The following is a 13902-nucleotide window of genomic DNA, read 5'->3' on the forward strand; positions in this document are numbered from 1 at the left end:
GAAGAATTGTGTGATTTCTGTAAGGGCATGTGAAAGGAGAGAGCATCAGCTCATGTGTGTCTGGTCAAGGACCTTTTCAGTGCCAAAAGGGGATAATAAGAAAAGGGGGAATAAATAGGAACATTCTGAGACACAAACCTGACCAACGAAAAGTAAGGGAGGCAGTAACAAGGACCAAACCTGGTCAGTCACTAGTTGATGAGGCTATGTGGAATGTGGCAATGTTTATTTCAGAAAGATTGTTTAATCAAAGACCTCTTCAAATGGGATTATAAGGAAAAGGGGGAAGCCATAAACAAAATACACAGAGACACAAAGCTACCAGACAAACTTAATGGAGACAAAGACAAGAAACAATCCTGGTCAGTCACAGAAACTGATATCGAGAAACTGCATGCTAACAAGGACTTTGTGAGTGGTAAGGATGCAAACCTGAGCGTCAATGGGACCATGCCAGCCAAGGAGGCAATGTGAAGGGGAAGGGAGTCGGGAAGAGACAAAATGGGGCCAGGCAGAAAAGGGGCCAATCATGTGTAAACTGTGGCCAGTCTATGCTTATCTGGCCGAGCTCTGTGCCTGATCACTGCAGCCTGTCCTATCTTACTAGATCTTCTTGTAACTATCTCTCTGTGTAATCTCACTCTCTATCCCATGTGTGTGAGTGCTGCAGAGACTTAAGTGAGACCAGCTTGAGTGGAGACTCGGCCAGCAACTGGAGTCTCACTGGAGGTCTAGGCACCACCAGGTCTGCAGTGCCAGCAGTGGAAGTAAGTGGGGGTCTCGGTGTCAGGAGTTGGAGGGCCTGTAGCTCTCTGGATTATCTTGTTGTTCTCCTACAGACTTTACATCCATAGTGCCAGCTACTGAGGGAACTGGTTTGAGTGGACTGGGTGCCAGCTACTGGAGTCAGACCAGGGATGTGGGCACCCCTGGCCTACGTCAGTTACTGGAGCAAGTGGGGTCTAAGTACCAGCTACTGGGGTGGGTGAGTGTCTTGGCTGCCAGCCACTGGAGGAGGAATGGTGTGTGTCCCCAAAGCAAGCTATTAGGGGTACCAAGGTGATTGAGGGTCTCAGTGTTGATGGGAGGAGTGGGACCTCAGGTCTCAGCCTGTGTGCCTGGTGCCAGCTGCTGGTGGAGAGTGAGTGTCTCTATCTTCCCCAAAGCTGCAGTGCATGGGGAGGGGGGGGGGGGGGGGGGGAGGGGGTGTGTATTTGCTGGCCATCTTCAAGCTGGACCAGCTGGCAAGCTGGGCTTTGGGACCAGACTGGGGTGTCAGGCAGACCAAAGGTCAATTCTGGTTTTGGGGGACCTGCAAGTGTGGAGTGCCTGTGGGACAGGTGTATGAGTGCTGTTTGTCTGCAGTGACCGCCAAGCTGGACCAGCCAGCAAGTTGGGGACCCGTCAGGTGGGTAACAGGGCCTGGGATTGCGGCAGGGGTGCCAGGTGGGCAGAGGGGCTGTGACGGTACTTGGGATATCCACGAACAGGCATGTGCTTCTGAACCTGGAGAGTGTTGTGTGTGTGCTGCACTAGTGACCTTCCATCTTTGGCAGACCACGAGGAGAAGGGGGCTTGGCTGTCAGTGCTTGTATTTATGTGCATCCTGTATGTGGGTACTGTTGAAGGCAGTGCCTCATTTGTGGCAGTGCATGTGACAGGCCATGTCAATGCCCTATGTGTGCTGTGTCCCTGGGATACATGCTCAGTTTTACTACTGGTTGAACCTGCAAACAGGAAAGCAGCAGCCATGACCCTCAGCCTGGGATGGAGACAGCACCACCCCCCTGCTCCCTGGGCGCACTGGACTGGGCAGGAGGAATTCCTGGGACCAGAGGAGGTGCCCACTGCTCACATAACATCCCTTGAGTTTCTCTTCCTTGCTGTTCAAAGAAAGATTTGCTTCCTTTATTGCTTTGGCATCTGATGTTTATATTTACAGTCTCCAGTGTGCAGGGGTTCAAGAGCTCTGTCACCATGATGAAAAATCATGAGATGTGTTAGCATAGTGATGACTTGTCAATACACTAGAACAGCAAGTAGTATAACTAACTAGTCTTGTTACTCATTGTTAACTACAAGTACCTTTCTCTAAAGTACTTCCTTAGGCTGATGATAGATAGATAACGATCAAACCTTATTTCTTACACAGTTAATATATATGTGGACCAAACATGGGAATGAAATGCTTGTTTTGGAGTTGGCAGAGGAAACAAAAAGCTCTTTGAAAGTGCATTTGAGGGGACTGATAATTTTGCTATTAATCAGGCTGACAACTTAGCTCTGGAAATGACATACTAGGCAGTGTTTCTGTGAAGGTGTTTTAACCAAAATTTGCTTGCAGATCTAGATAGCTGGCTTTTGTAAATAGTTGGCAGACTGCCAACAAGGACTGGGGAAACAGACCTAAGATTAATTTATCTCTCTAAAGGAATCTACTTTGTCTTTGGTGCCTGGCAGCACATAGAGAAAGATGGTGTAATTAATGCTTCAGCTTTTGTGGCCTATGTTGTCTTTCATTTACTATCAGATTAAACCTAACTTTTTCACACAGTAAAAGTGGATGAAATGCAGTTGTAGGTAGGTAAGAACAGTATTCTAATTAGTACCCCAGTCACACACAGAAGCCAACAGATAAAACACTATTTCTTTGTTCATAGTAATAAGTATTAGTTACATTTTATCATTAATGTAAAAATTGAAGAGTAGAGGATGTTTTGGTACAGTTTTCTGCTTCTCTTGTGGGCTTCGATTCTGAATGCAGAAAAACTGTAGATTTCTAAAGGAAGGCTCTGCTTGCTTGGAAAATTGCAGTTGTTGTTTAATACTGCCAAGTTATAATACCAGTATGCTAGCATTGATTTTTTTCAAAAATCTTTTTTCATGAGGTGGTGCCTATCTTTCTCTTCTAAATAAATGGTTTTGTTACGAAGCTTGCTTCCTCAAGAAATCTCCACCTTTATTATTCACAACTTTTTAATGTAGAAACATCTGTGGGCATCATTGTACACTTAACTCTTCTCAGGGCTAATCTAGGTAATTGATAAAAACAGTCCATTACATCGCTCTACATGTACCTACATAGCCTGTGACATGTATGCCTCAAGGCATGAGGTCATGAAAACTGAAAGTTTGAAGTAATCGGTTACTGTAGTGGTTGTGGCTGTCAAAATATCCGAGTAGGTAATAATTGTTACAATTTATTACATTGGTTACATCATATTACTGACCTCACTGTCCCTGAAAACGTTCTGTGTGAACTGCTTCTGAGTGATATTTACGTAAGATTTTGAGAAGAACAGAGTATTACATGTTTACTGAAATGCAGATGTGGGATATTTGTTGCATTTACTTTATCTGTTGATTTTATTATTGCTTTTTAAAAAGATGTTAAAAAAAAATCAATGTGTTTTCTTTTTTGGTAGCTTAAAAGATGCTTGTAAATCCTAGACAAATACAGGAAAATCCTCTCAGTCTATGAGCTGGTTTATGCAGAGGACTTTTAACAGAGAATTAATGTACAATAATTCTGTGGAAATACACTGGTGTTGTCTTGCAGCAGAAATAAAACATGTTTGGAAACAAGACTTTCGTGTTCTTTGCAGCTTGATTTGTGGTGCCACTTCTCTGATATATAGACTACAGTAAAGACTAGAAGCTCTGTCTCTAATACCCATTCTGGAGTAGTTTATAATTGCATGTACATTTTTGTCATTGGTCAGTAAGCATGTGTTTATTACAGTACGTAACAGTCGAGTTTTATGTACCTTTTCTTCAGTGGGATTAACCACTTCTTTCTTCCCCCTTTACCAGATATTAACTTTTTGTCATAAAAGGTGTCAGAATAAATTTTTTTTTTTAGACATTGACCAATTTCCATTGGAGCTAGTTGAAGTTCTGCAAGGAACAGACTGGTGAAGATATGACATCTGTCATATTTCTTCACTGTTGAGAGTAATGACAGATTAGGTGACTAGTTAGACATTGGAAAAAAATGCATTACCCAGGACATGATGTGGTGCGGAGACACCTGATGACAAATAATCTCAGCTACACTGCACAGTGCACTTCCAAGAGCAACAGGTTACTTAAATATAGCTCTGCACTGAACTGGCTTGTGAACTCTACCTTGTAATGCCACACCTAAATTAAACTTCTGCCTCTCCTGCTTTCTGTGGGTGAGATGGAAGAAGACATAATGCTTACAAGACCATATGGGCCTCAAAGACTCCATCCAGTCACATAAGTGATGTTCTTTTTCTTGGTTCTAGGGTCATGGGGCACAGCTCTTCCAGAGCTTACTAGACCTGAGCTATATAATGTGCTTTAAATGGGCTTAGTCCTGGCCTATCAATAAGCCAGTGCATTTGGACACTACTGTCTGTTCAGCCCAAGAATTTACTGTTACTGTAGGTATGATCAGAGTATTAGAAATGTGGGAGTGTAAATCAGATCACTGTTGTTGGAGTGTATAGATCCTTTGCAGGTAGGATAAGCAAAATGCTCAGTTTACTAGCCCATTAGATGCCTGTAGTTAAATTAGGAAATGCTTATAAATTTCCATGTTTACCAGTTTGTACCATGGGAAAAAAGTCATTGTCTTTCACTGTGCATTCATGAAGAGGAAACGTGCAGCTGCAGATTTCCAGTCAGCCTGGTAGGATTATATAGGGTATACCCATCAGATTGTACTTATTGTGTAAAACCTTCTAAGGAAAAGGCTCTGCTTGAAAATACTCTTTGAGTATTGGTTTACTTTTAAAATAAAGGTTTTCATGGGCTGCAAGATAGATGTAGTTTATTCCCTAAAATTGAGATTGAGGATATGGAGTAGTTTCTTGTTGTACTTCCCAGGGCCATTAAGTGAGAGTATGCAGAGGGTTGGAAAATAGAGTGATTTTCAGATATTGGCAGCAATTGCTTTGGTAATAATTCCCTTCTGTGGTGGTTGATCATCTGTGTGTGTGTGTGAGATCTTTATAATTTGACTGGAAAAGGAGAATGGAAAAGAAACACCTCAAAGGCTGTTGTATTGGTGAAAATATCTAGTCTTTCCCAAACAAAATAGAACAACATTTAGATAAAACATACAACAAATTACTGCAAGAAATATATATGGAAGTATAACAAACAATTTTATAATTTTTTTAGTAGTATGTTTCCTTTAAAGGATGTTCTACAAATGGGCATACTCTTTAATCGCCTTTGTTACCATTACTCTGTGAGAGTTTATATGGTACACAGATGAGAACAGGGCAAAACTGCACTGGGGGTGTCTGTGAAATGCCAACTTTTAGGGATGAGATTGTCGGCTTTAGTGTACTGACATAAGTTGTTTCTTTTACTAGTAACAATCTGATGCCTTTGTTCTGGTATTGTTGCCTTTAAATATGGAGTAATCTGTATTTCTGTTCATCATTCTCTTTTTATTGAATTAGTATTTAAAATAAAGTAGTGCCTTTACCTTGTTAGTTAAAAACTAGATACATCGTTCTTGATAGCTACCAGACATTCTGTTCTTGTTGCCTGTTGGGCAGGAGAAAAATACATAGCATAATGGCTGTAAAAAGCAGCAGTAGTCCCAGAGAATGTTTTGAATATTAGCAAGATGCAACTAGAGTGGTTTGGGGACTTGGGGAGCTACCGTCATTGCTGAAAGTATCATATTCCATAAATAAAGTATTGAACTTAATGACCAATAATAATGGAGATTGCAAAACTATACTGGCAATAATCTAGTTAGTCCACATGCTTATTGAAAATGACATGAAAACAAATTATACAGGATACGTGTCTGCCATTAGCTCTCTGTAGTTACCCACATTCTAGTATTAGCTTGCTGCAATGATCACAAGAGAATTGGTTTCTTAATTAAAACTAAGATAAAAGTCCAAGTCTTCTTTGAGTTTAGATTTGTGTTGGGGTTTTTTTGTGACATCTGTTTGGAAATAAGTTTGGCTTAGCTTCAGGTTACTTCTTTTTCACTACAGAAGAAGACATAATTACCTTTTAAACCTATACTTATATGTAGATCCAAAACTGATTTTATCTGTATTTTCTTTCTAATGGGAAGCAACTTTGAGTGAAAATGGCTGTTGCTTAGTGCAGGGGGCAATTAGCACTTATTATAAAGTTTGAAATAGCTATGTGAGTTAGTAATTTGGAGTGATGATGAAGGCTAACTACTTAGCAGTTTGCACCTCCACTGTCTTTGAAGTGGTGCACTCCACGTACAAAAGGAAAAATAATGAAAGAACTGTTTTTCCAAAGTAGACTGCTTTCTACCGGGCAGGTTATATTAGTGTTAATGCTTGGGAAAGGTGCCAGATTTCAATTAGGGCAGTAGCAGTGGGAGATCCCCAGCCAAAGGCACCTATACAATGTAGCAGGACAGCAGTGGTTATATTGTTATTTCAGTGTTTTGTTTTCTGCCAGCTTCACTAAACCCAGTGTTTCCTTCCTCCATTTGACTTTTCCTTTTGCACTCCCAAGACCCCAGCATACCTGATTTACCTGCATTTTTATTACCTGTGTTTCTCTTTGAATAGACTTCAGTCATCATGATGTAAAAAATTCTGCTATCCTGAAAGCTCCAACTTGGGCCACAGATCATCCTTCTCTCTGGCTCATTCTATGACAACAGTAAAACAGATTAAATAAGCAACTCTGAATGGCAGAACAAATATAGCATAATTTCTTTATGATTTGTCCTTTGCCAAGATTCTCTGAAATCTAACAAAATACATATTTTCACAGAAGCTTTACTCTCAAGGCACTTCTCAGGTATCTCTTCCAGTTTTTTGGTGTTAAGCTCCTGAGGGCAGGCAGCCTTCTGGAAGAGTCACCCTTTGCCTGGACATCTACTTTCATGAACCTTCAGGTGCATAGCTGTCTTTTGACCTATTTTTCTCTTAAAAATTCAAGTGCAGTTGGTTAAGGAGTTCGAAAGAGATTGAGCAACAAACAAATACATGCATCATCAGCCTGTTTCCCTAAGGAAATCACGCTAATAGTTCTACACCTAACAGATGTAGAATTAGAAATGGACACCCCCATTTACTTTATGTTTATGCTTTCGTTGGGTTGGGTTTTTTTGTGGGGCTCTTTGTTGGTTTGGTTTGGGTTTGACCTTTTTCCTTCCTTAATCATTACTAGTGACTGCTTGAGATAAGGTACAGTCGGGGAAAACTGCAATTTGTGTTAAAATATTTGAAAGCATGGGGCTGAAAAGGAATGAAATGGCCACAAGTCAAAAGAGATGAAGAATACCTTTTTACTCTTAAACACCTGGACAAAACTTCAGGTGTTAAAAAAAAGAGCATGCTTGCACTGGAAGGAACACTGGAGGACAATATGTCAATGGTAACCTACCAAGAAGCAACTGACAGTGTTCAGAAAATGATAGGCACCTGTAAAGCTAAGAATCAGAAGAGGTCCATAGCCTAGTCTACAAGTAAATATGAAATAAGACCTCTAACAATCTGTGGATTACCAGACTCTGGGAGGGGCAGTTTAGGAATACAAAACCATTGCAGACAAATTCAGTTTTCTCTGTATCAGCCATCTGCAATTAAATGCAAATTTGAAATAATGCTGTCGTGGACTGAAACAGAAGTGATGGAGTAAGTGGACAAGCTGGAGAGCAGCAAAACACTAGGATTTGGCTTGCACCAGGAGTGTTCTGTCAGAGAAGTCTGTCTGATATTTGGACTCAGGGATGGATCCAGTGTAGTAGTTCATGTGTTGCTTTTAGGTTTTGTGTGTTCAGTTGGTGAGCTCTAGAGCAGAACTTGTATTTTTCTATATTCTCAGTTGTTATGCTTGTTAACAGCATGGCATCTTACAATTTTGACAGAATAGTGGGGTGAAGGGGAGGAACGTTTATTGCATTTGCTGCTGGATTCAGAGATGTGTGGGAAATTTTGAGAAGAATGACAGCTCTATTTAATGATTCAATAGCATGGACACACAATGAAGAGGAGAGGTAGTTACTTGTCTTCAGAGCCAATTGGGAGAACATTACTTGCAGTAAATGGCCTTCCTATCACTAGCACTGAAAACTTTAGGCACTATGTAGTCCCTGCAGAATTTTAGTGAAGTACATGGACTTAACCAGATTGGTGATTAGGTTTTTTTCAGGTTATGTGTAAGTACTTTTCAATGACCATTATTATACTAATAAGTAGAAGAATGTAGTACCTCTGTGCTGAGCTAGCAGAATTAAAACAGGCTGCAGTACAGAGCAAATGTCTGATTAGCTATGAAAGTACAGACATGATAGGAAAGGGATGTGATGTGGAGCACAAGCTCTGTATGACATCTGCGTACTGACAAGTACGGATTCCATTGTTGTGAAGACTGTGCTTATACATCTTTTCATGCTTCTATAGCCTATAAATGCTAGGGCAGGAGGGATGTAAAATAAGTTATGCCTTATTTTCTTCAAGTTATCATCTTTTCTGATACAGTTTCGGTTTTGCATGGATGTTAGAATTTTTATGTTTTAATGCTGCTAAAATATAATTTAGTAGTAATTCTTTTACAGGTTAGGGAGCCATCGCAAATCTGTGTTATAAAGATAACAAGAGGCAACTACTTGCAGGTGTTTAAATTTCAGTGTTTTAGTGCAGTCTTCAGTAAGTCACTCAATGCTAGCTGCAAAGCAATACTAAAGTATGGATTGTAATTCACTCATCTGGACGTGGGGTTTGTTTTTGTTTTGTTTTGTTTTTGCACTGGCACAGAGTGAAGACAGTCCTAGTCCCAAGCGACAACGCCTTTCCCATTCAGTCTTTGACTATACAGCAGCATCACCAGCCCCATCACCACCAATGCGACCATGGGAGATGACATCAAATAGGCAGCCTCCTTTGGTTCGGCCCAGCCAACACCACTTCTCAGGGGAACGATGCAACACACCTGCACGAAACAGGAGGAGGTAAGCAAGCTGTGTAGGTTGGGGAACAATTTCTTACTCTTCCTGATTTGAGCTCAAGGGAGGTGTATTTCAGGCAGCACTGACTAGATCACACATGGTAAACATGTTAACATTTCCTTTGAGCTGTAAATTATTGTATTTGTAACTGAAAAGTTACTGGAAGTAATTCAGGTTGGTGCATCATCCCATAATTTGTATGAATAGTCAGCTCGGGGAAAGGCATGGTCATTAACATTTTCAATTATGAGCCTGATTCTCTTTAACTCTGCAGTGGAGCAGTAAGCATTTAGAAAAATGTGAGGAAAAACCTTTCTCATGGGGGTACTTTTAAAGATATTAAGAGTTATAGATACAGTACCATAATTTGCACTGCAGTCACAATTATTTTCGTACATAAAAACAGTCTAAGTAAAGATGAGGGGTGCAGGCTGGGGAGAGTGAGGAGGTTAGCATAGTGTCACATGGTTGCCAGGGTGGGTGATTCACATGTAATAGGAGTTAGATTTTCACGCTGGTTTTAGCTTGTGGCTCATTAACCTCTCAAAGCAGAGATTTTGGAAGAAGTTCCAATGGTCATGGAATAATAGAGATGGGATGACCACATCGAACTGGTGCTTGGGTGGATGGTAGTATAGAAAGGCATAAAACCACAGACTTCATTACTATTCTAGTTAAACTAATTATCCAAAACAAAAGCTTTCATTGCCTCACATTCTGCTTCAAAAATGCTGAGTCATCTAATGCAAGTTAAAACACGCTGTCCCTCTCTTTGCTTCTGGGAAGTATTGTGGCTTGGTTTGTACTAAAATTGCAGTGTCTGCTTTTTCATGAATGTAAAATATTAGACTTAAAAAATATATAACTGGTTTTTTTCTGATTCCACAAATCAAATTTGTGAACCATGATCAGTCAGGTGTAGTTTCGAGCCAAGAGACTTGAAAAAATGCTAGTTTTGTATCATTGCTTTAGATCCATGAATCTGAAAGCTTTCAGTCAGTGGCATTCAAAATACACAGCTCTCGGAACAGCTTGTTAAACTTAAGAAAGAGGTTGAACTTTGAATTTGCAGGGTTATTGTGAAGACAGAAAATTAGGCCTTTTGTACAATTTGGTACAGGGATGCTCTACAGAGGCATTTGGTCCACAAAGTGTTTTTTACCTTAAAATGGTTTGAACTGAGATGCCTAGAATATGCTGCATTTGGCCATTTTTGTTTGGTGCCCAGCTAGCCTACACAGATTTCTTTGCAATCTTCATTAACATCTCCTCCAGAGTAAGCAGAGTGCTTAACAAGCCAGAGGCCAGATACTGAATCTAGACTATTTGGATATACTGGGGGATGAAGGAGAAGAGTGGGAGGTGTAGGAGATGAATGTGCCTGGGACAAGTGCCTGACATTCAAGTGCAGTCAGGTGTTAACCAAGGTAGTGGCCTGTGGCTTGCAAGTAAACTGTGCTGCCAGTGGAGAGACACCTCAGTGCAGAGCCATCTTCAGTCAGACAAGAGTTGTTGTTGGCTGCAGCACTGTGGACACAAAGCATTACTCTTTCTAGGGCCAGCTCACCTGCTCTTGGTTAATAACACCTGCTTTTGCCTCTAATCAGGGACATTTGAATGTGTCAGTACTTTGTTTCCCTGTACTTTTGTTTTCCCTTGGCATTTTTTGGTTTGGGTACACTGTTGCATTTGAGCTGGCTCTAAGTCAGTTCCAGAATAGTACCGTGCCCAATCTCCTCTCCTGAAACAGGATTGTTAGGGAGAACAACACATACATGTCTCTTATTTTGCAGAAGTCTTAGAATGCTCTGGAGCTGTATCAGAACTAATAACCACTCTCATGGATCAAAGCTTGATTCCTTAAGATCATTGTGAGTGCATCTGTTATTAATGCTTTAGATGAGGTTATGCATGTGCTTTTGAAGACAATTTCCTGTTTTCCCTGCTTTGTCTTCTCTCTTCCCATCACAGAGTGGTCTTAGAGTTAATGAGGTTTTAACATGAAAGGTGTACTCCAGTTGCAAATGGTCATTCATCTCAAGGGAACAGACTAGGGCAAGTGCAAACAAAACCTCTGAAGTGTGTGTATTGTGGACATCACTCTGACCCAATGTCATGAGCATCAACTCTTTTGTCCTACCAGTTCACTCTAGCTGGTCGGCACAGGCTCTGCTGGTTTTTTATTATCTGGATTTTTTCCATTGTCTGGGTTACTATGTAGACCTTACCTCTTTGTATCAGGGATTTTGTACGGTGCCTAGCACAACAGTGCCCTAATTCATTGTGGGTTTTTTCAGATTCATTGTAAGCAAATAAATACTGTGTTAGAAAGGTAGCTTTCTGGTATGAATTTGCAGAAAGATGTTGGTTTTGTCCAGCTACTTATAGTACAGATAAATTGTGAATGTAAAAGCATAATGCGTGCCTGTATGAAACAGAGAAGGCCATTCCAATTTGTCTTTACCAGTCATTGTGAAATGGGGAGACCTGTACTATTGCTGTGTCTCACCTTTCACCTGTGCTTCCTTTCTTCCTTGTCTTGAATATAATTCCGAACTAACGGGATTTAAGAATGTGTTACTGCAAAGAAATCACCCTTTTTAGAAAACACTAAGATCTGCAAATACTAACTCTGCAGTTATGGATACCTTTTGATGACTGTTCCTATCTGAGGGTAGGAATTTCTGCAATTTTTTTCACCACTTCATCCTGTCTCTTTGTTTAACGGGGCATTTACCATGTTTATACTGTGCCTGTAGAACCAGAGGAGGTTTTTTGTGCATATTTTTTAAAGACTTCAAGCACAAGTTCATTACTGATGTTAAATAATAGTTTAGACCCATGTCTGGACAATTCTTCTGAAGTAATTTCCAGTAATTCAGGAATCATGTAGAGCCATGTATCCAGATGCTCTGAATTTTGCTGAATGAAAAGTATAGTTTCTTTATAACTCCGCATAGGAAGAAATCCAGTTTTGCTTTTTCCCGAGAACGATGCTCCATTCATTTAGAAAAACACTCCAGAAGTTCTGCCAGCTTTTGCTGGGTGTGCTTTCTCATAATCCTGGGTTCATAGGAAGTAAAGCCAGACCTTTTAACAAAGATGGGGTAAGAGTAGTTTTATGAGAAGCTACCTTGTTTAAGTGCTGGTGGCAGTTAGAGAATTTCTGTTCTTCCAAAGCATTGAAGCTGTCTTTTGTAACTTGCGTCTCTTCCTGCAGCTTTTACAAACAAAAATCCTTGCACAGACATTTTGTGTTAAAGTATTGCGAGCATTTCTGTTTCGTAGCAGGAAATAGCAACTTTAAAGCAACCTTAGTACTGCAAAAACCAGAACATCTTTTGCATCAATAGCTCTGTGGTTAGAAGTCGTATATACCAGTTTTATCTAATGAGCATATTACAGGTGTATCATACTAGTAATACAGAGATGGAGAGTGCAACAAAAAACTCTGGGAAAGGAGACTGGAATTAAGACAAATACATTAGTAAGACTGTAAATGTAGGTTCTTAGTGCTTAGAAGAAAACACAGCTTGTGTGTTCAGACATGGTAATTTGTAAAGATAAAGAAGACTATGCATTTTTTTGGTTGCCTGGGGTTTTTTTGTTTTAAGAATGCTGTATTTCAGTCTGGCATTATGCCTTCTGTCTGACCTGTTGTGAATTAGCATTTGTTTCAGTTGTAAGAAAGGCAATAATGACATAACATTCCTGTGAAGTAGGGCAGAAAAATAGTGGCTTGAGACATTGTATCCTATACTCACAGTAGCATCTGAATAGCTGGTAGTATGGTCCCATTCCCCAGAGTATGTCTGTTTCACACAGCACAAAAGTTGGACTCAACTTTAGGAATGTCTGGGACTCAACTTTAGGAATGTCTGGGCTTTGCCAACAGGTGTCAGGTTTATTTTATTTTTATTTGGTAATAGCAATGGGAGTAGTGAAAGTGAAGAATCTCAAGTTCTCTTGCACGCACTGTAGGAGAGGACATGTTCTAATGGTCACAGACCCTTCTTGTCTGCTCTCTGTAGTTTGGTTCCTTCAGCCTGTTCCATAAGCAGGAAACCATTTTGTCCCACGTAGCTTTAATTTGCTGTTGCCTCTGGGACCTGTAATTTATGTATTGTGAAGACTGGAAGGCATGTACTGAAAGTACTAGGGGATGGTTTTGTGCTTTCAGTTCTTTCCCCTTCCAAATAAATGAGAAGTGACTTGATCAAAACTTCTAACAGCAAGTTTGTTACTTGTGTGTGCGTAATTTTCTGAGTGTTGAACCTGAGCTGCTGGTCTCTGATTTACAGAAGTCTCAGCTCAAGATAGTAGCAGCTCTGCTCAGAACATACACACAATTATATAAGAATACGTAATCAAATCCTATGCCTGTAGATCAGATGCCTAAAAGAAGTAGATGCTCTGGTCTAAATCAATCTACACAACAGTTCTCCACTCTGAAAGAGAAAGATTACCACAATCAGAATTTCCTGGGATCTTCTGGAGAGAATTCTATGAGGCACTCAGTTACATAGTGAACATGTGAGAGCTGAAAAATTAATTTGTTTCTTCAGAGGAGTCTACTGCTTTGTCTGCTGTCACTAAGTGAGCAACCGTTCTGTGGTCTGGTTGTGGCTAGGATCCTGGTATCCTGGATCATGTAATGAAGGATTTTTACGTAGAATAAATGCACGGAAGTCTCTTGAAGTTTGCTGTCTTGACTTTTGAGTGCTTGTCTTGGCAATCCAAGTGCCATTTTTTTAACAGGTTAATATTTACATAAGAGTTCTTCTCCTGGTTTCCTTTACAGCATTAAGCTATGCTCTATTAAGCACTTTTATGCTGAAAAAAGTGTCATCTCTTCAGGCTTTTAGCAGTTTTGTCAGTAAGAAGTTTTATTCCAATCTAATAAACCTGTTCTGGTGAAATTTTGCAGTGTAAAAAATTTCTTGATTCTTGATTCTCTTGTGGTTTTA

At 40.2% G+C, this 13902-nt stretch overlaps 1 protein-coding gene across 1 annotated transcript in view; it reads left to right on the forward strand.

Annotated features, from left to right (window-relative positions):
* Nucleotides 1-13902, forward strand: part of RNF38 (ring finger protein 38) — a 138951-nt gene that overhangs the window by 92341 nt on the left and 32708 nt on the right. Inside the window, 1 exon segment of the mRNA XM_041121078.1 lies at nt 8745-8938. Coding sequence (XP_040977012.1) covers nt 8745-8938 — 194 coding nt within the window.

This window comes from Aquila chrysaetos, chromosome Z, assembly GCF_900496995.4.
Source record: "Aquila chrysaetos chrysaetos chromosome Z, bAquChr1.4, whole genome shotgun sequence".
NCBI lineage: Eukaryota > Metazoa > Chordata > Aves > Accipitriformes > Accipitridae > Aquila > Aquila chrysaetos.